The following is a 14077-nucleotide window of genomic DNA, read 5'->3' on the forward strand; positions in this document are numbered from 1 at the left end:
AGTGATTATGCACTCGGGGTGGTTGAGCGCAGTAAAGTTAGTTTTAGATTCGATATTTCGCCGGACAATGTTTTCCCCTTGGCACTGTTCTACAGGGTCGGCAGTCTTACAAAGATATCAATAGCAGGATTAGTTTTAACGTAACCATTATCGACATTAAATATTCGTTCAGAATCACCTACGTGCATTAATGCTGCATATTTATACCTGAGAATGCTTTGACGCGTCTGCCAATTCCACTAACTGCGTTAAACGTAGCCTATAATTTGTATTATTTAAAATTACTTTTCAAATTCCAAAGCTTGTAGAAGGTTCCTATTGGCAATGCTGATCTGGTAGCCTTGAGTAAATTAATTTATCTAAGAAAATGATTCATAAAACTCATCAGTTGAGCCTATGTTTACTTTCTTCACTGACACAGACGAAAATGAAAAGACTAACAGTCAAAGTTTAGCTATTTATTATCCATTTTTTTGGCCTTCAAAAGTCTTAAATTGCACATATGTATGTCAGAGAAATCAAAATTTTCTGGGGGAACATGCCCCCGAACCCCCCCAACTACCTCACATTTAAATGCACATGGCTGTGGGGGGTGGGGGGTAATGTGGGCTGATGTGGCTACAGTGCCTGGGCTCAATTTTTGTCCCAGTGTTCAGCAATTTTAGCATAGTATCGTCATCATATCAGTGTTGATGGACCAAAATAAAACCATTAAAATATCAAGTAAATAAGTATTCTGATACTTGGTACCAAAGTAACACTCTTGTCCCAAAAAGTATTGCTATAGCCTACCACGATACTCAATATGTTGTCCCACGGTGAGTCATTTTTCCCTGTTGCACCTACACAAAATTTGACGGTTCCCCCACCTAACAAATCCCACTTTAACCACTGTATATATATATATATATATATATATATATATATATATAGCCACTCTGGAGAAATAGTGATGTCATCGTCTAGCGCAATTCAGTTCTTCTCATATAACGGTATCAATAATATTGTTGAACATTAGATTAAATGTCCCCAACTAAGCAAGCCAAAAGCCAACAAACTAACAGTGTATGATTATGATTCAGGCAGCATTATATATATGCATTTATATGCATTAATTATATATATATGTATATATATATATATATAAGAAGTTGTATCTAAACATTGTATAGGTAGCTTTGCTGTGCTAATGTTTTTTTTTTTTTTTACTTTTTATTGATATTTTTCACAAAACATAACAAAAAGGAACATTATCTGAGACAAGTAATAAAATAACAAGAGTAATACAGAGAAAAATAATAATAATAATAAATAAAAATACTCTGTATATATATATTGCTGCTCCTAATATGAATGTTCACGTCTCCACAAACATGATACAGTAATGTACAGCCATATAATGATGTAAAATCATTATATAGCTTCCGATGATATAAAATAATATACATGTCCTTCTCAAAAAATTAGCATATTTTGATAAAGTTCATTATTTTCGATAATGTAATGACAAAAAATAAACTTTCATATATTTTAGATTCATTGCACACCAACTAAAATATTTCAGGTCTTTTATTGTTTTAATACGGATGATTTTGACATACAGCTCATGAAAACCCAAAATTCCTATCTCAAAAAAAATGGCATATCATGAAAAGGTTCTCTAAACGAGCTATTAACCTGATCATCTGAATCAACTAATTAACTCTAAACACCTGCAAAAGATTCCTGAGGCTTTTAAAAACTCCCAGCCTGTTTCATTACTCAAAACCGCAATCATGGGTTAGACTGCCGACCTGACTGCTGTCCAGAAGGCCATCATTGACACCCTCAAGCAAGAGGGTAAGACACAGAAAGAAATTGCGGCGTGGCATGAAGGCAATCGGCCTGTGGCACTGCTGAGGTGTTATGGAGGCCTGGGATGCTTCGATAGCGGCCTTAAGCTCATCCAGAGTGTCGGGTCTTACGTCTCTCAACTTTCTCTTCACAATATCCCACAGATTCTCTATGGGTTTCAAGTCAGGAGAGTTGGCAGGCCAATTGAGCACAGAAATACCATGGTCAGTAAACCATTTACCAGTGGTTTTGGCACTGTGAGCAGGTGCCAGGTCGTGCTGAAAAATGAAATCTTCATCTCCATAAAGCTTTTCAGCAGATGGAAGCATGAAGTGCTCCAAAATCTCCTGATAGCTAGCTGCATTGACCCTGCCCTTGATAAAACACAGTGGACCAACACCAGCAGCTGACATGGCACCCCAGACCATCACTGACTGTGGGTACTCCAGTGCTGCTTCTCTGTAGCCCAGGTCAGGCGCTTCTGCCGCTGTTTCTGGTTCAAAAGTGGCTTGACCTGGGGAATGCGGCACCTGTAGCCCATTTCCTGCACACGCCTGTGCACGGTGGCTCTGGATGTTTCTACTCCAGACTCAGTCCACTGCTTCCGCAGGTTCCCCAAGGTCTGGAATCGGTCCTTCTCCACAATCTTCCTCAGGGTCCGGTCACCTCTTCTCGTTGTGCAGCGTTTTTTGCCACACTTTTTCCTTCCCACAGACTTCCCACTGAGGTGCCTTGATACAGCACTCTGGGAACAGCCTATTTGTTCAGAAATTTCTTTCTGTGTCTTACCCTCTTGCTTGAGGGTGTCAATGATGGCCTTCTGGACAGCAGTCAGGTCGGCAGTCTTACCCATGATTGCGGTTTTGAGTAATGAAACAGGCTGGGAGTTTTTAAAAGCTTCAGGAATCTTTTGCAGGTGTTTAGAGTTAATTAGTTGATTCAGATGATTAGGTTAATAGCTCGTTTAGAGACCCTTTTCATGATATGCTAATTTTTTGAGATAGGAATTTTGGGTTTTCATGAGCTGTATGCCAAAATCATCAGTATTAAAACAATAAAAGACCTGAAATATTTCAGTTGGTGTGCAATGAATCTAAAATATATGAAAGTTTAATTTTTATCATTACATTATGGAAAATAATGAACTTTATCACAATATGCTAATTTTTTGAGAAGGACCTGTATATATTAAAAAGTTTTTTTTATTATTATTATAGATTTAAGTATTCTTTAACCATGTGCCACCTCTGATTAAAAAGATAAATTTTCATTTGTAATGATGCAGTCATTTTTTCCATCATATAAATCTGTTTTAGTCTCTGTTTCCATTCAGTCACAGTTGGTGGTTTCACTGACTTCCAATTATCAGATAATGCTTTATTTTGCAATTAGTAGTAATACACGTAAAATATATATTTGATCAGCATTGAAAACATCAACTATTAACATTTGAGGGAACTTCTCTTTTTACAATTTTCTCCATCTCTTCTTTAATATTTTTCCAATAGGCTAGTTGCACGTGGCCTTTATCGTTGGATTTACGATCAGCGAGTGTGCGGTTGGACACTTCCGGTCTCGCTTTACGCCGGTCCAGGGAGCCGGAGAAAGCCGAAAATGATCTCTTATAGTTCTTTATAGAATCAATTATATCACTTAAAATACAACTAAGATATATATTACTATCACACGAGCAAATGCCAATTAAATGCACGGATGCATAGTCAGATTAATGAATGAAATACAACTGTTCACAAACAGAAGATTTGTTATCCACACATAATCCACACATAGGAGGCTAATAGGATGATAACTAGAACACTGCAATGGATCTTTTCCTTTCCTATGCAGGACTGTGATGATCGCCTCAGACCATGACTCTGGAGGGTTCCCTGAATTTAACACATAATTATATAACTTACATAAAATCGGAGTGAGGTCATCAACAAACACTTTATAATATTCTCCAGCAAATCCGTTTAATTATTTTTTAATTTAATAATTGTTTCTTTCACCTCCTATTCTCTAATTGGCTCTACTAACGCAGAGGTTTCATCCGCCGTCAGCTTGTCTAATTTAAGATTTTTGAAGAAATCCTGTATTTTGTCTTCTTTCAATTCCTGATGTTGACCCTTGTGTAATTGTTCATAATATTTGGCAAAGATATTTGCTACTGCTTTTGGGCTAGTTTCAACATTTTTGGAAGGAGGTTGTTTAATTTTAGGAATTGTTCGACTAGCTTGTGCTTTCTGTTGTTGAAATGATAATAACCTGCTAGCTTTGTTTCCCAATTCATAGTATTTTCTTTTGATAAACCTAAGGGCACCCTCTGCCCTATAGGTCAGAATCTCCTCTAGCTTGGCTCTATTCTCTTCAAGTTTATTAAATACTTCTTGTTTTCCACTTCGTTTGTGTTCATTTTCCAATCTCTTGATTTCAGTTTCTAATTCTACTTGTTTTTTAAGTCTATCTTTCTTTATCTTTGATCCTATAGATATTATTTTCCCCCTTATTGTAGCTTTTTCTGCATCCCATAAAACAGTAGGTAGGACCATTCCGTTATCGTTCAAAGCACTATTTCTTATTCCCTATTTCTTCTCTTATATTAACATCTGTCAATAATGAAACATTAATTCTCCAATACTTCATACACGGCTCCAATCCCAAATCAAATTTAATTTGTACTGGGCTATGATCTGAAGTGGTTATTGGCTCATAAAACCCGTCCACCCCCCCCCCCCCTCCCCCCCATGATCTGCTACATAATTTGCAAGCTTTTTGGACAATCTACATTTGGTGCGCATTCAAAATAGTTAATTTAAAACCAGCAATCCTTCCTATGACCATAAGGCAGCGACCCTCTGTATCTTGGAAAGCCTTTTCACAATGAATATACACAGACCTACTAAATAGTATAGCTACCCCTCTCTTTTTTTGTTTCCCATAAGAGCTACTGTAAACCTGATCCACCCATTCTCTTTTTAATTTTTGGTGTTCTGTGCTAGTGTTTTATACATCATTTGAAATTCATTGTTTTTGTGTTTGTTTCAGCATGGAGTCAAAACAATCATGGAATGCTCAAAGGGACTTTAGTATTCAGCTGGAAACAGAGGAGCAACAGTATGAAGATCTTATTCTTCGGCCAAGCCAGCACAAGGTCTTGCACAAGGTACTGAATATCAGTCAAGTCGCCTTTATTTACGCAGTGCTTTATACAATACAGATTGTATTGTATACAGCAGCTTCACAGTAATAAACGGGAAAAAAATGATCAATGATGCAAACTTCATCATCAGATATGAGACAAATTTAAGTCAGTTGTAAGTTGTAAGTCAGCTCTACGAAAAACAATAGTGTCATTATTCAGCTCAAGTCAGTTCAGTGTTGTAAGGGGTGTACAGTTAAAGACCCAGAACCAGATATGAATAATGAAGACCCAGAGTCAGAATTATAAAAAATTAAAGAAAATATTTACTGAAGATAGTTTGCAGTTTCATCAGCAGAAGTCAGCTTCAATACTCACACAGGAGTTCGTAGGCCGCCCCCCTTACAGTTACAAAGATCACAGCAGTTATACGATTTCCAAGGTCTAAGCTACGTCATTGCTTACAGGATGAATGATTCTCATTGGCTATGAAATAGATAAACACAGTAATTTTCCACACATATACAGATAGACTGAAGCATATCTCCATCGATTATGCAGCTGAAGTTAGGCACGTCATGACCTTCCAGGTCGCAGATTTGGGTTGCTGGGCGCCAGCATGTCCAGAACAACAACTCAGTCAATCTCCAATAATGCCAGTGGTTCCTTAATCTGTAACCAAGAAGACTAACACACACACACCGACACACAGCTTTTCCAAGGTTGGATTTGGCCAGACTCTCACTATAAACGGGAGAGTCCTCTCCAAACATCAAGATAATGCGTTCTTTCTCTCAAGGATAGCTAAACTTTAGTCTTAACTGGAAAGAAAGGCTTTAACAAAGAAATGGCCCCTTAAACGATTGGCTTCGATGACACCTATATGTTTTAACACATTGAAGACCTTTCTCAAACACAAAACAAGTCCCTATTTCATTTCTGGAAGCTGTGTTAAATAAGCAAGCACTGCATTCAGATATCAAATACAGACATTAAAGAATACATGAAAAGAACATTTCAGTAATCACAATGGTAACTTATATAAATAAAGTAAAATCTCCAGAGAAGTCATTCAATTCATTTGATATTTAGAAGGAAAAATATTGATTAATACCTTAATTATAATCAATCATTACATATACATTGAAGCAGCAGTGGATTCCAATCCACCCCCTTCAGTGTTGATTCAGTCCAGTTTAATAACTGTAAAGTTCATCAATTATGAAATGAGTTCAGTTCATCTATTAGCAACTCTACAGAAGACAATAGTGTTGTTGTTCAGCTCGAGTCAGTTACATTTTGATGTTGAAAATTTGTCAATTTTGATGTTGAAAATTTGTCAATTTTGAATCATAGCTGCATCAGCTCTAAAGCAGCTCTGCAGAAAACAGTGCTGCATAAATCAATGTATAAATTAAGCTTCCATTTTAGAAACCTTTAAAAAATCCATTCAATGTCTCTTCATTCTGGGGGGTAAAACTACAAATGCAATAATAATAAAAAATTGTGATAAACTTTTTTCAGCCTGCCCTGTCAACGATCACTCTTTGGTTTTCCGTGGGTTGTGTATCATTTGAGTAGTCAGAAAGTGTTTGTCTTTAATTGCGATTTAGATGAAGATCAGAGTACATATTATGAGTGATCAATGCAGAAATCCAGAGGGTTTACTAACTTTTTGCAACTGTACTTCCTGAATATAAATCTACACGTTTGCTTACAAGTGAACTCCCGTGCTGTAGTAATGTTCAGTATCAGTTTTAAGTGTGCCTGAATTTTAAGCTGTACTTTGCAATCTGGTGTTTTTTAGATGAAGAGTGGGGTTCACCTGTGTCGGCGGTGGCTCAAAGGAAGGAGCATATTCTGCTGTTCCAAACTACTGACATCCAGGGGAAAGTCACGCTACATATTCATTGGCTACCTTCTCATGCTTCATGTACTGGTTTTCGTGTGCCTCAGTTGGTCTCTTTAGAGAACAATTGTCATCAGAATCACATCTGCACAAATTTTTGTAAGCAGAGTAAAAGAAGTCCCACAATCCAAACAATTCCACTTTCTGTTATGCATAAAATAAACAGTGTAAGAATGTCTATCTAGTTGCTCACTCAAATTGTGTAAAGCAGAATCGTGAACTGTGGTTTTCTTCAACCTTGAACTGAAACACTGACTTTAACACCAGCATTTATAAAGGAGAGACCTCATGTACATTGACAGGTACTCAGAATGACATTACACGTTTATCTGATGTTATGGCTATTAACTGAAATCTTAAATTTACTTTAGCTATTACGTTTTACCATTCTAAGTTATTTCATGTTGTATGTGTGCAGAGAGAATATTGAGTTAAATAATAATATTTTATTGGTATGCTAATGCTAAATGTGTGTAACTTTTAGCAGCCATTACTAGTAAGGAGACAAGCATTGTGAGAAGCTTTACATATATTTTACTATAAATCTGATTATTACAATGCAGAAACACTGGAATTGAAACGTGGTTTCTTTTGAGGGTTGATTGTTTATGTGGAATTTACTTGTATAAAATTGATTTCCTTTTTTGTTTTTGTTTTGTAGATCCAAGATGTAATATTATTTTGCAGTTACACTACCCTGTTGTGCAATACTATAAATGGAGTGATATGAGGAAAAATAGTGAATGTTTGTTGAATTAAACTACTGAGACCTTCCATGTTGTCTGATTTACTCTTATATGCACACATTTTGTTGTTTCTTTTACATAAGCAGTAAGATTTTTCCTATTAAATGGTAATAAAAATTTAAGACACATTTAGTGGCCTTCAATTAAATTGTGTGAAATATTTATTTTCATTAATAACATTAATATAATGGTAGAGTCCTATTATTAATATCAGTACAGCTGCAATCTTTTGGGCTACTCTATAAATTTTACTTACTGAAAATGCTCTTCATGATTCCAGTATGCTAGTGCCTATCTGTTAGAAATTCATCGATATGCTTATTGAGGACTGTTGGAACGATTTAAGATCAGGATGGTCCTGGCGAGGCAGTCACTTGTACTCTATACACATCTGCACAATTTGATTCACATGATGTGTTTCCCACTGTTATTTAGTAACTTTTGGGTTCTAATACATTTGATGACAGTGCAATGACTGCAGCCCTTTCTTTAGTACTAAGTTGAAACACCTTTAATAGCAATTACAACCTCAAGTCTTTTTTATATGATGCTATGCTCACCTAGATTTGTATTGCCAGAGATGTTTGATGTTGAGTTATATCTGAAGATCCTGCCACTGCAAAGAAACAGTCCATAGCATTGTGACTGGCAAAACTGCAATGACTTGTAGCTGTAACTGATAAGGTTAAAGGTTGTATCAGTGATTTCAGGCCCAAAAATAAATGTCTAATCTTTCCTAACGATCCGCTAGCTGCCCGCCCCATAAGCATGCCGTCCAAAAACCGCGTCTCTGTAGGCAGCCTAGGCTCTGAGATCTGCACACAAAAACAAATGTGTACAACCACCACTCAAAACCAAAATAAAGTGTTCCAACCAATCACTGACAGGGGCGGGTGTTGTGAGGTTTTGTGCTCGTGCACGGCTGGATGCGAAATCGGAGGAACACCCGCCCCTGTCAGTGATTGGTTGGAACACTGTTTATTTTGGTTTTGAGTGGTGGTTGTACCCATTTGTTTTTGTGTGCAGATCTCAGAGCCTGGGCTGCCTACAGAGACGCGTTTTTTGGACGGCATGCTTATGGGGCGGGCAGCTAGCGGATCGTTAGGAAAGATTAGATATTTATTTTTGGGCCAGAAATCACTGATACAACCTTTAAGTAGATTTTACTGGGTGTACATGCTGAACAAATTGAATTTTTTAAAAATATATACCAAGCAAGTATATGTACAATATTATATTCTGCTTTAGCTGATCTGATGTTTCTAAAGGCATTATCATTGGTAAGGTGGTGCCCCTCCTCTCTGATTGGGCAAGAAAAAAGACTTCTCTTAAGACTAGACTACAAGAATTTCAGATGAGGGTTCTTTGACTTGTAACAGTAGCAAAAACTATTTTATATGGTTCCATAAAGAAATACTTCCATAATTTGAAAGTGCTGTGTAAAACCTTTTTAATAATGGTTTGTTTTTATTAGTTAGTTTTTTAAATAGTTTTTTTATCTACCTGGCTGGTCACATAACCTCTATTAGTGTTTTACATAAAATAAAATAAAACTCATGAAAGTTATGGGGCAATTACTTAGGTACTTTAATTTGTCTATTGACATATAACATGCACACAATGAGAGGGGGAAACATAAATACTTCGATTTTTAATGTCACAGATACACGTTTTTACAATAAAACAGGAACCTTTAAAAACTAAGATACAGAACATGCCGAAACATTTTATTAAAAGGTAAACCAGGAAACATGAGTTCCCTTTCAAATAGGAACTCTCACTGTGTCCAATAGGACGCTAATGGGGAACGCCTCAGCGAAGCTGTGTTTGCACCACAGACCTGAGATAGAGAGGCACCTGTGGGTGAACCTGGCCAGCATCGGGGAGAAAGAGGGCCAGAAGGCCAGCATTGCTGCTCGGGCCCCTCCTCCACCAAGCAGCAGGTCACACAGGAGGCGTGAGTTGGGGAAAAAGAAACAAGATCTGAGGGAAGTGATCAAGTCTAGCGATCAGTGTCCTGGAAACGGCAGAGGCAGATAATATCTTCCCTCTCTTTTTTTATAGGTTGTTTTATAGGTTTTAAATTAGCGTTGTAGGCCTCCTCTCATTTTGAGAGACATTGTTTATGAGGCTTCCACTCTTCATGTTAACTGGTGTGAGTGTTGTTAGGTCTCCTCTCAGGGATGAGAGTGATTTTGCTGAGATCTCTTTTCCCCATGGCTTCGTTAGTAGCTATGTTAAATAGGATTAACATTTTAAGATGAAAAGTAGCTTTGAGTTGTAGGCTCTCTTTTGAGCCTCCTCTATCTAGCTAGGTGGAGCACTGTTAGGCTGCTTCACATTTTAGATAATTTTGTATTGTTGCCTCCGCTCCCCGGAGCTCCTTAGAGCCTATATTTCCTGACAACTTCCTAGTTATGTGACTACTTTGCCTTGTGATAATTTTAATTTTGAGCCTCCTCTCTTTTTGGAGAGTCGTTCTGCTGAGGCTCCCGCCATCTAGAGCTCCGGACGCACAATAACTGAGGGTGCAGGCTCTTTTTAGAGCCTCATCAACCTAAACTGCCCAAGAGTAGTTTTTAGTTACTGTGCTGTGTTAGGCAGTACTTGGAGTTGTAGGCTCTAATAGCCTCCTCAGTTAACTGCCTCTGGAGTCCCTTGCTCCCCAGAGCTCTAATAGTGTATTTTTACCTGTGGTATTATCTTTAGTGGCATTATCTGTATGGATAGATCAGATCTCCTCTCTCTTAAGAGAGTCATTCTGCTGAGGTCACTGCTCTTAGAGCACAGAGAGTAAACACAAGTGTGGTAAATTCTTCTGTTAACTGTCTTTTTGGGTTTGAGTGTTGTTAGGCTTCCTCTCGTTATAAAGAGTCATTCTGTTGAGGCCTCCACTCTCCAGAGCTTTGGACAACAGTGTTGTCAATACTTTAGTATACTGTTTTTAAAGATAAACACTGATTAGAGAGTTGTTCTTTTGAGGCTTCTGCTCGCAAAGCTCGGTGCTGACAGTTGCATAAAGTGTAGGCTCTCTTTTGGAGCCTCCTTGGTTATCTGTCATTTTAGCCAAAGCGTTGTTAGGCCTCCTCTCATTTTAGAGAGTCATCCTGCTGAGGCCTCCGCTCTACAGAGCTCCGCACAGACAGAGTCATTGAAAAGCCGGCTCTTGGGTAAAGTAAGCCTCTTTAATAGACTGTCTTTGGAGTATGGTTAGGTCTCCTCTCTGAGTTGTTTTGTCCCGTTTTGTGTCTTTGGTCAAGCATAGTTGTACTCCCTTCGTTTTGAGGGTCATCATAGAGGGTGCTTTGCTTTCCTAGCGCACTGTGTAACAGGTGTCCTTTGAATGCTTGATGTGCTCAGGTTGAGTCTGGACAAATACTCCCCTCATTTAGAGGGTCATTTTGTATTCGGAGCTTTGCCTGCAAGCCCCGAGCACATGCCTATGACAGTTCTTGTGTGGTAAGCATTCTTTATAGCCTCCTCGATAGTCTCGTTGCTTTATAACATATGTAAAGGGGCACTTCACCCATTTGCATTGAGCTTTGTATCATTAGAAACCCAGTCATATTTTGAATGGTTGTGCATTATTCCCTCATTTTCCCCAGAGATGGGAGAAAAAAAGGATTTCAGTGTTGCAGTTCCTGCTTATAATGATGTAAAAATCGTCATTTTGCGTCATTCTAAGCAGGAAGTTCCATATCTTTGTAGAGGGGTTGAGACTACTTGTTTCTAATTTTTCCAGGGGGTGGGACCCACTCACACTACAGACCTATTACAGATCAGTGGGTGGGACTTCACTTTCTGAAACTAAAAACAATATCCTCCATCTTGTTTGGAAGCTAAGCTTAAAGGCGCTGTGGAGCCAGATGTGAAGTTACGACAATGGCGAAATTTAGCTACTCAATATGATATGGAAGAAAATGATTTTGATAGTCTGATGCTCGAATCAGATGTTCGTGGCTACTTTTACGAGCCGCAATATAGCGAAAAGCACCTTAGGCTGATGGAGGAACAGGAGGCTGAAGACCTGCCTGTCGCGGATGAGGAGACCGGACTGGCTCGAGCTGGGGCGGACTGGTGGTACCTGTGCTCTCACTGTGCGCCTACGGGCACAGAGATAGAGTCCGTCTGCTGCAAAGAATTTCAACGATGGCAATTTCTCCTGGACGAAATCTCTGAATCAGACGAGGACACAGACGTTTGTATTGTGATGTGAACCATCCTAGTTTTGCACTGCATATGTTCTGACTGAACATCCCGGTATCATGCAATAATTCACAATTTCTAAAGAGATACAAACGAGGAGTAATTCACTAATGAGTTTGCCAAATAACTAGAAATTTTGTGTGAAATTAATTTCAAGCTCTGGTGGTAGCTAGCCTTGTAGACGGAGGAGTGATTTCTCTGATAGGCGGATACCTCATAGGTGCTGTTCTGGATTAGTGGGAGTGGCTTGCGGAGCTTTTCAATGTGGTGCATTGTGGGAGTTGTTGTCTTTCATACAAATGCGCCCTAAAGTTACTTTCTGTCTTTCCTCGTTCAAGAAGGCACCAAATTTGAAATTAATTTTACATTTCGACTACATATACTGTATGACCCACTTTCAATAAAGATTAATGTTCCCACGGGTGAAATACTCCTTTAACTACTCCCCTTGTTTAGAGGGTTGTTATGCTGAGTATTTGGTACTGAGTTATACCAAGCTGGGAGACCTTGTCAGCCTCCTTTAGGGACGTTTGCTGCTAGAGTTTAGATATGCTATTGAGTTGTTGGCCCTCTTTGGGGGCTTGATCAGCGGACCTCAGGTTGAGCTGGTTTTAAGTACCCTTAATTGGTTATGTGTTAGTACTAACGGCTCCCTAGAACTCTGCAGATCATTATCAGTTTGCAGTGCTCTTCAGGAGCCTCCTTGATAAATGGTTCCAGAGATTGGACATTACTCCCCTCGGTCGAGAGGGTATCTATATAAAGTTCTCCACTCCTCTAGCTATGTCAGAGCTGTCCTTGTGGTTGAGCTTCTTTAGTACTCCGCTCGTTTAAAAGGGCCGGTTTACAGAGTTATCCTGTTAAGTAGGACAGGTTGTAGCCTGACAGGGTCCCTTCAGATGAAGAAGTGGATGACATGTTCTCTAGGCTCCCTTTTCTACATCACTGTTGCACATTGGATTCAGTGTCTCGTTCCCTTTCTCAGGGAACCAAAGTTACATTTGTAATCCAAGACGTTTTTCATGAAAACATTTTCTTAGCACTTTGTAGCCTACCAAGTGATGCAAGTGAATAATTGGACAACAAAACATATTGTAGCAATGTTTAAGATTCAGGGAAGAAGGAGGAGGGAACCGGCGAACATTCAAACAATTTTATAATAAAATAAAACAAATACAAAAACAAAAGGATCCGCCAGCAGCCCCTCACGGACGACTGCTGGCTACACAAAAGAGAAATAAAACACAACATTAAATCAGGTCTGTTCCTCTCTCGATCTTCAGTGTCGTCGCTCCTCCTTTTATGCTTCCGCTCCTCCGTGAGAGATGCGAGACTGGTGCGTCTCACAGGTGATGATCATTATCACTCACGCCACCGGCCTCGCACCATTCTCTCACGTCCCTCTGCCTCGTCCTGCTCGCCACACACATATATATATATAAAAAAAAAGCAGTTGTGCTTTAAAATGTAAAATCAGTTAAATGATTTAGATTTTTTGTAATAGCTACAAAAATTAAAGTGGGATGCCCAAAAAATTATACATAGGGCAAGAACAATAAATAATCTTATAAAGGTTTTAGCCTTTCGTATAAAATATCCTAATATGTATTGTCTGTTGGTTGATCATTATAGCATCTATAAAACATAAAGCAGTTTATGTTCACTCACAGGACACATTTAATAACATGCATATTGATCAAGGTCTGACAATCCTTGGTCAGCCACCCATGGTTTTACTATAGTAAAAGTAAAATGTTATATTTTTTTGCGAATTGATTAACATTTGTATAACCACGGTTTAACTACAAATAGCTTTGTTAAACTATGGTGAATGTAGCAAAACCATGGTTAATTTGTGGTTACAGTGTTTTAAATGTAATAAAAAAAAAATTTTTTGTTGTAAAAACGTGTAATTTTCATAAGTTTTGTTGCAAACAATTTTCTTTACTGTTATTTTAATAAATAATGAATTAACTTGATGTGATTTATACTTGGTTCTAATAAACAGTATTTTTCAGTGTAAAAATACAAAATAGAATTGTATTTGGTCTCTGTTTTTTATGTAATGTTTATTTAACCAGGAAAATGTGACAACATTAACTGTAGCAGGGACATGAATTCACATATACATTTAAAAAAAATTATATATATATATATATGTGTGTGTGTGTGTGTGTGTGTGTGTGTGTGTGTGTGTGTGTGTGTGTGTGTGTGTGTGTGTGTGTGTGTGTGTGTGTGTGT

The 14077-nt window shown here is 38.2% G+C and overlaps 1 protein-coding gene across 8 annotated transcripts in view; it reads left to right on the forward strand.

Moving 5' to 3' along the window:
* Positions 1-7658, forward strand: part of LOC143757215 (uncharacterized) — an 84710-nt gene extending 77052 nt beyond the window's left edge. For all 8 annotated transcript variants that reach the window (XM_077248175.1, XM_077248177.1, XM_077248179.1 and 5 more), the window contains 2 exons: positions 4882-4999; positions 6783-7658. In XM_077248175.1, coding sequence (XP_077104290.1) covers positions 4882-4999; positions 6783-6944 — 280 coding nt within the window. In that variant the 3' untranslated portion in view covers positions 6945-7658. The remainder of the gene's footprint in view (positions 1-4881; positions 5000-6782) is intronic.
* Positions 7659-14077: the final 6419 nt, after the last annotated feature.

Source organism: Siphateles boraxobius, unplaced genomic scaffold (assembly GCF_051911475.1).
Source record: "Siphateles boraxobius isolate OS27281-9 unplaced genomic scaffold, OSU_SipBor_1 30, whole genome shotgun sequence".
Lineage (NCBI taxonomy): Eukaryota > Metazoa > Chordata > Actinopteri > Cypriniformes > Leuciscidae > Siphateles > Siphateles boraxobius.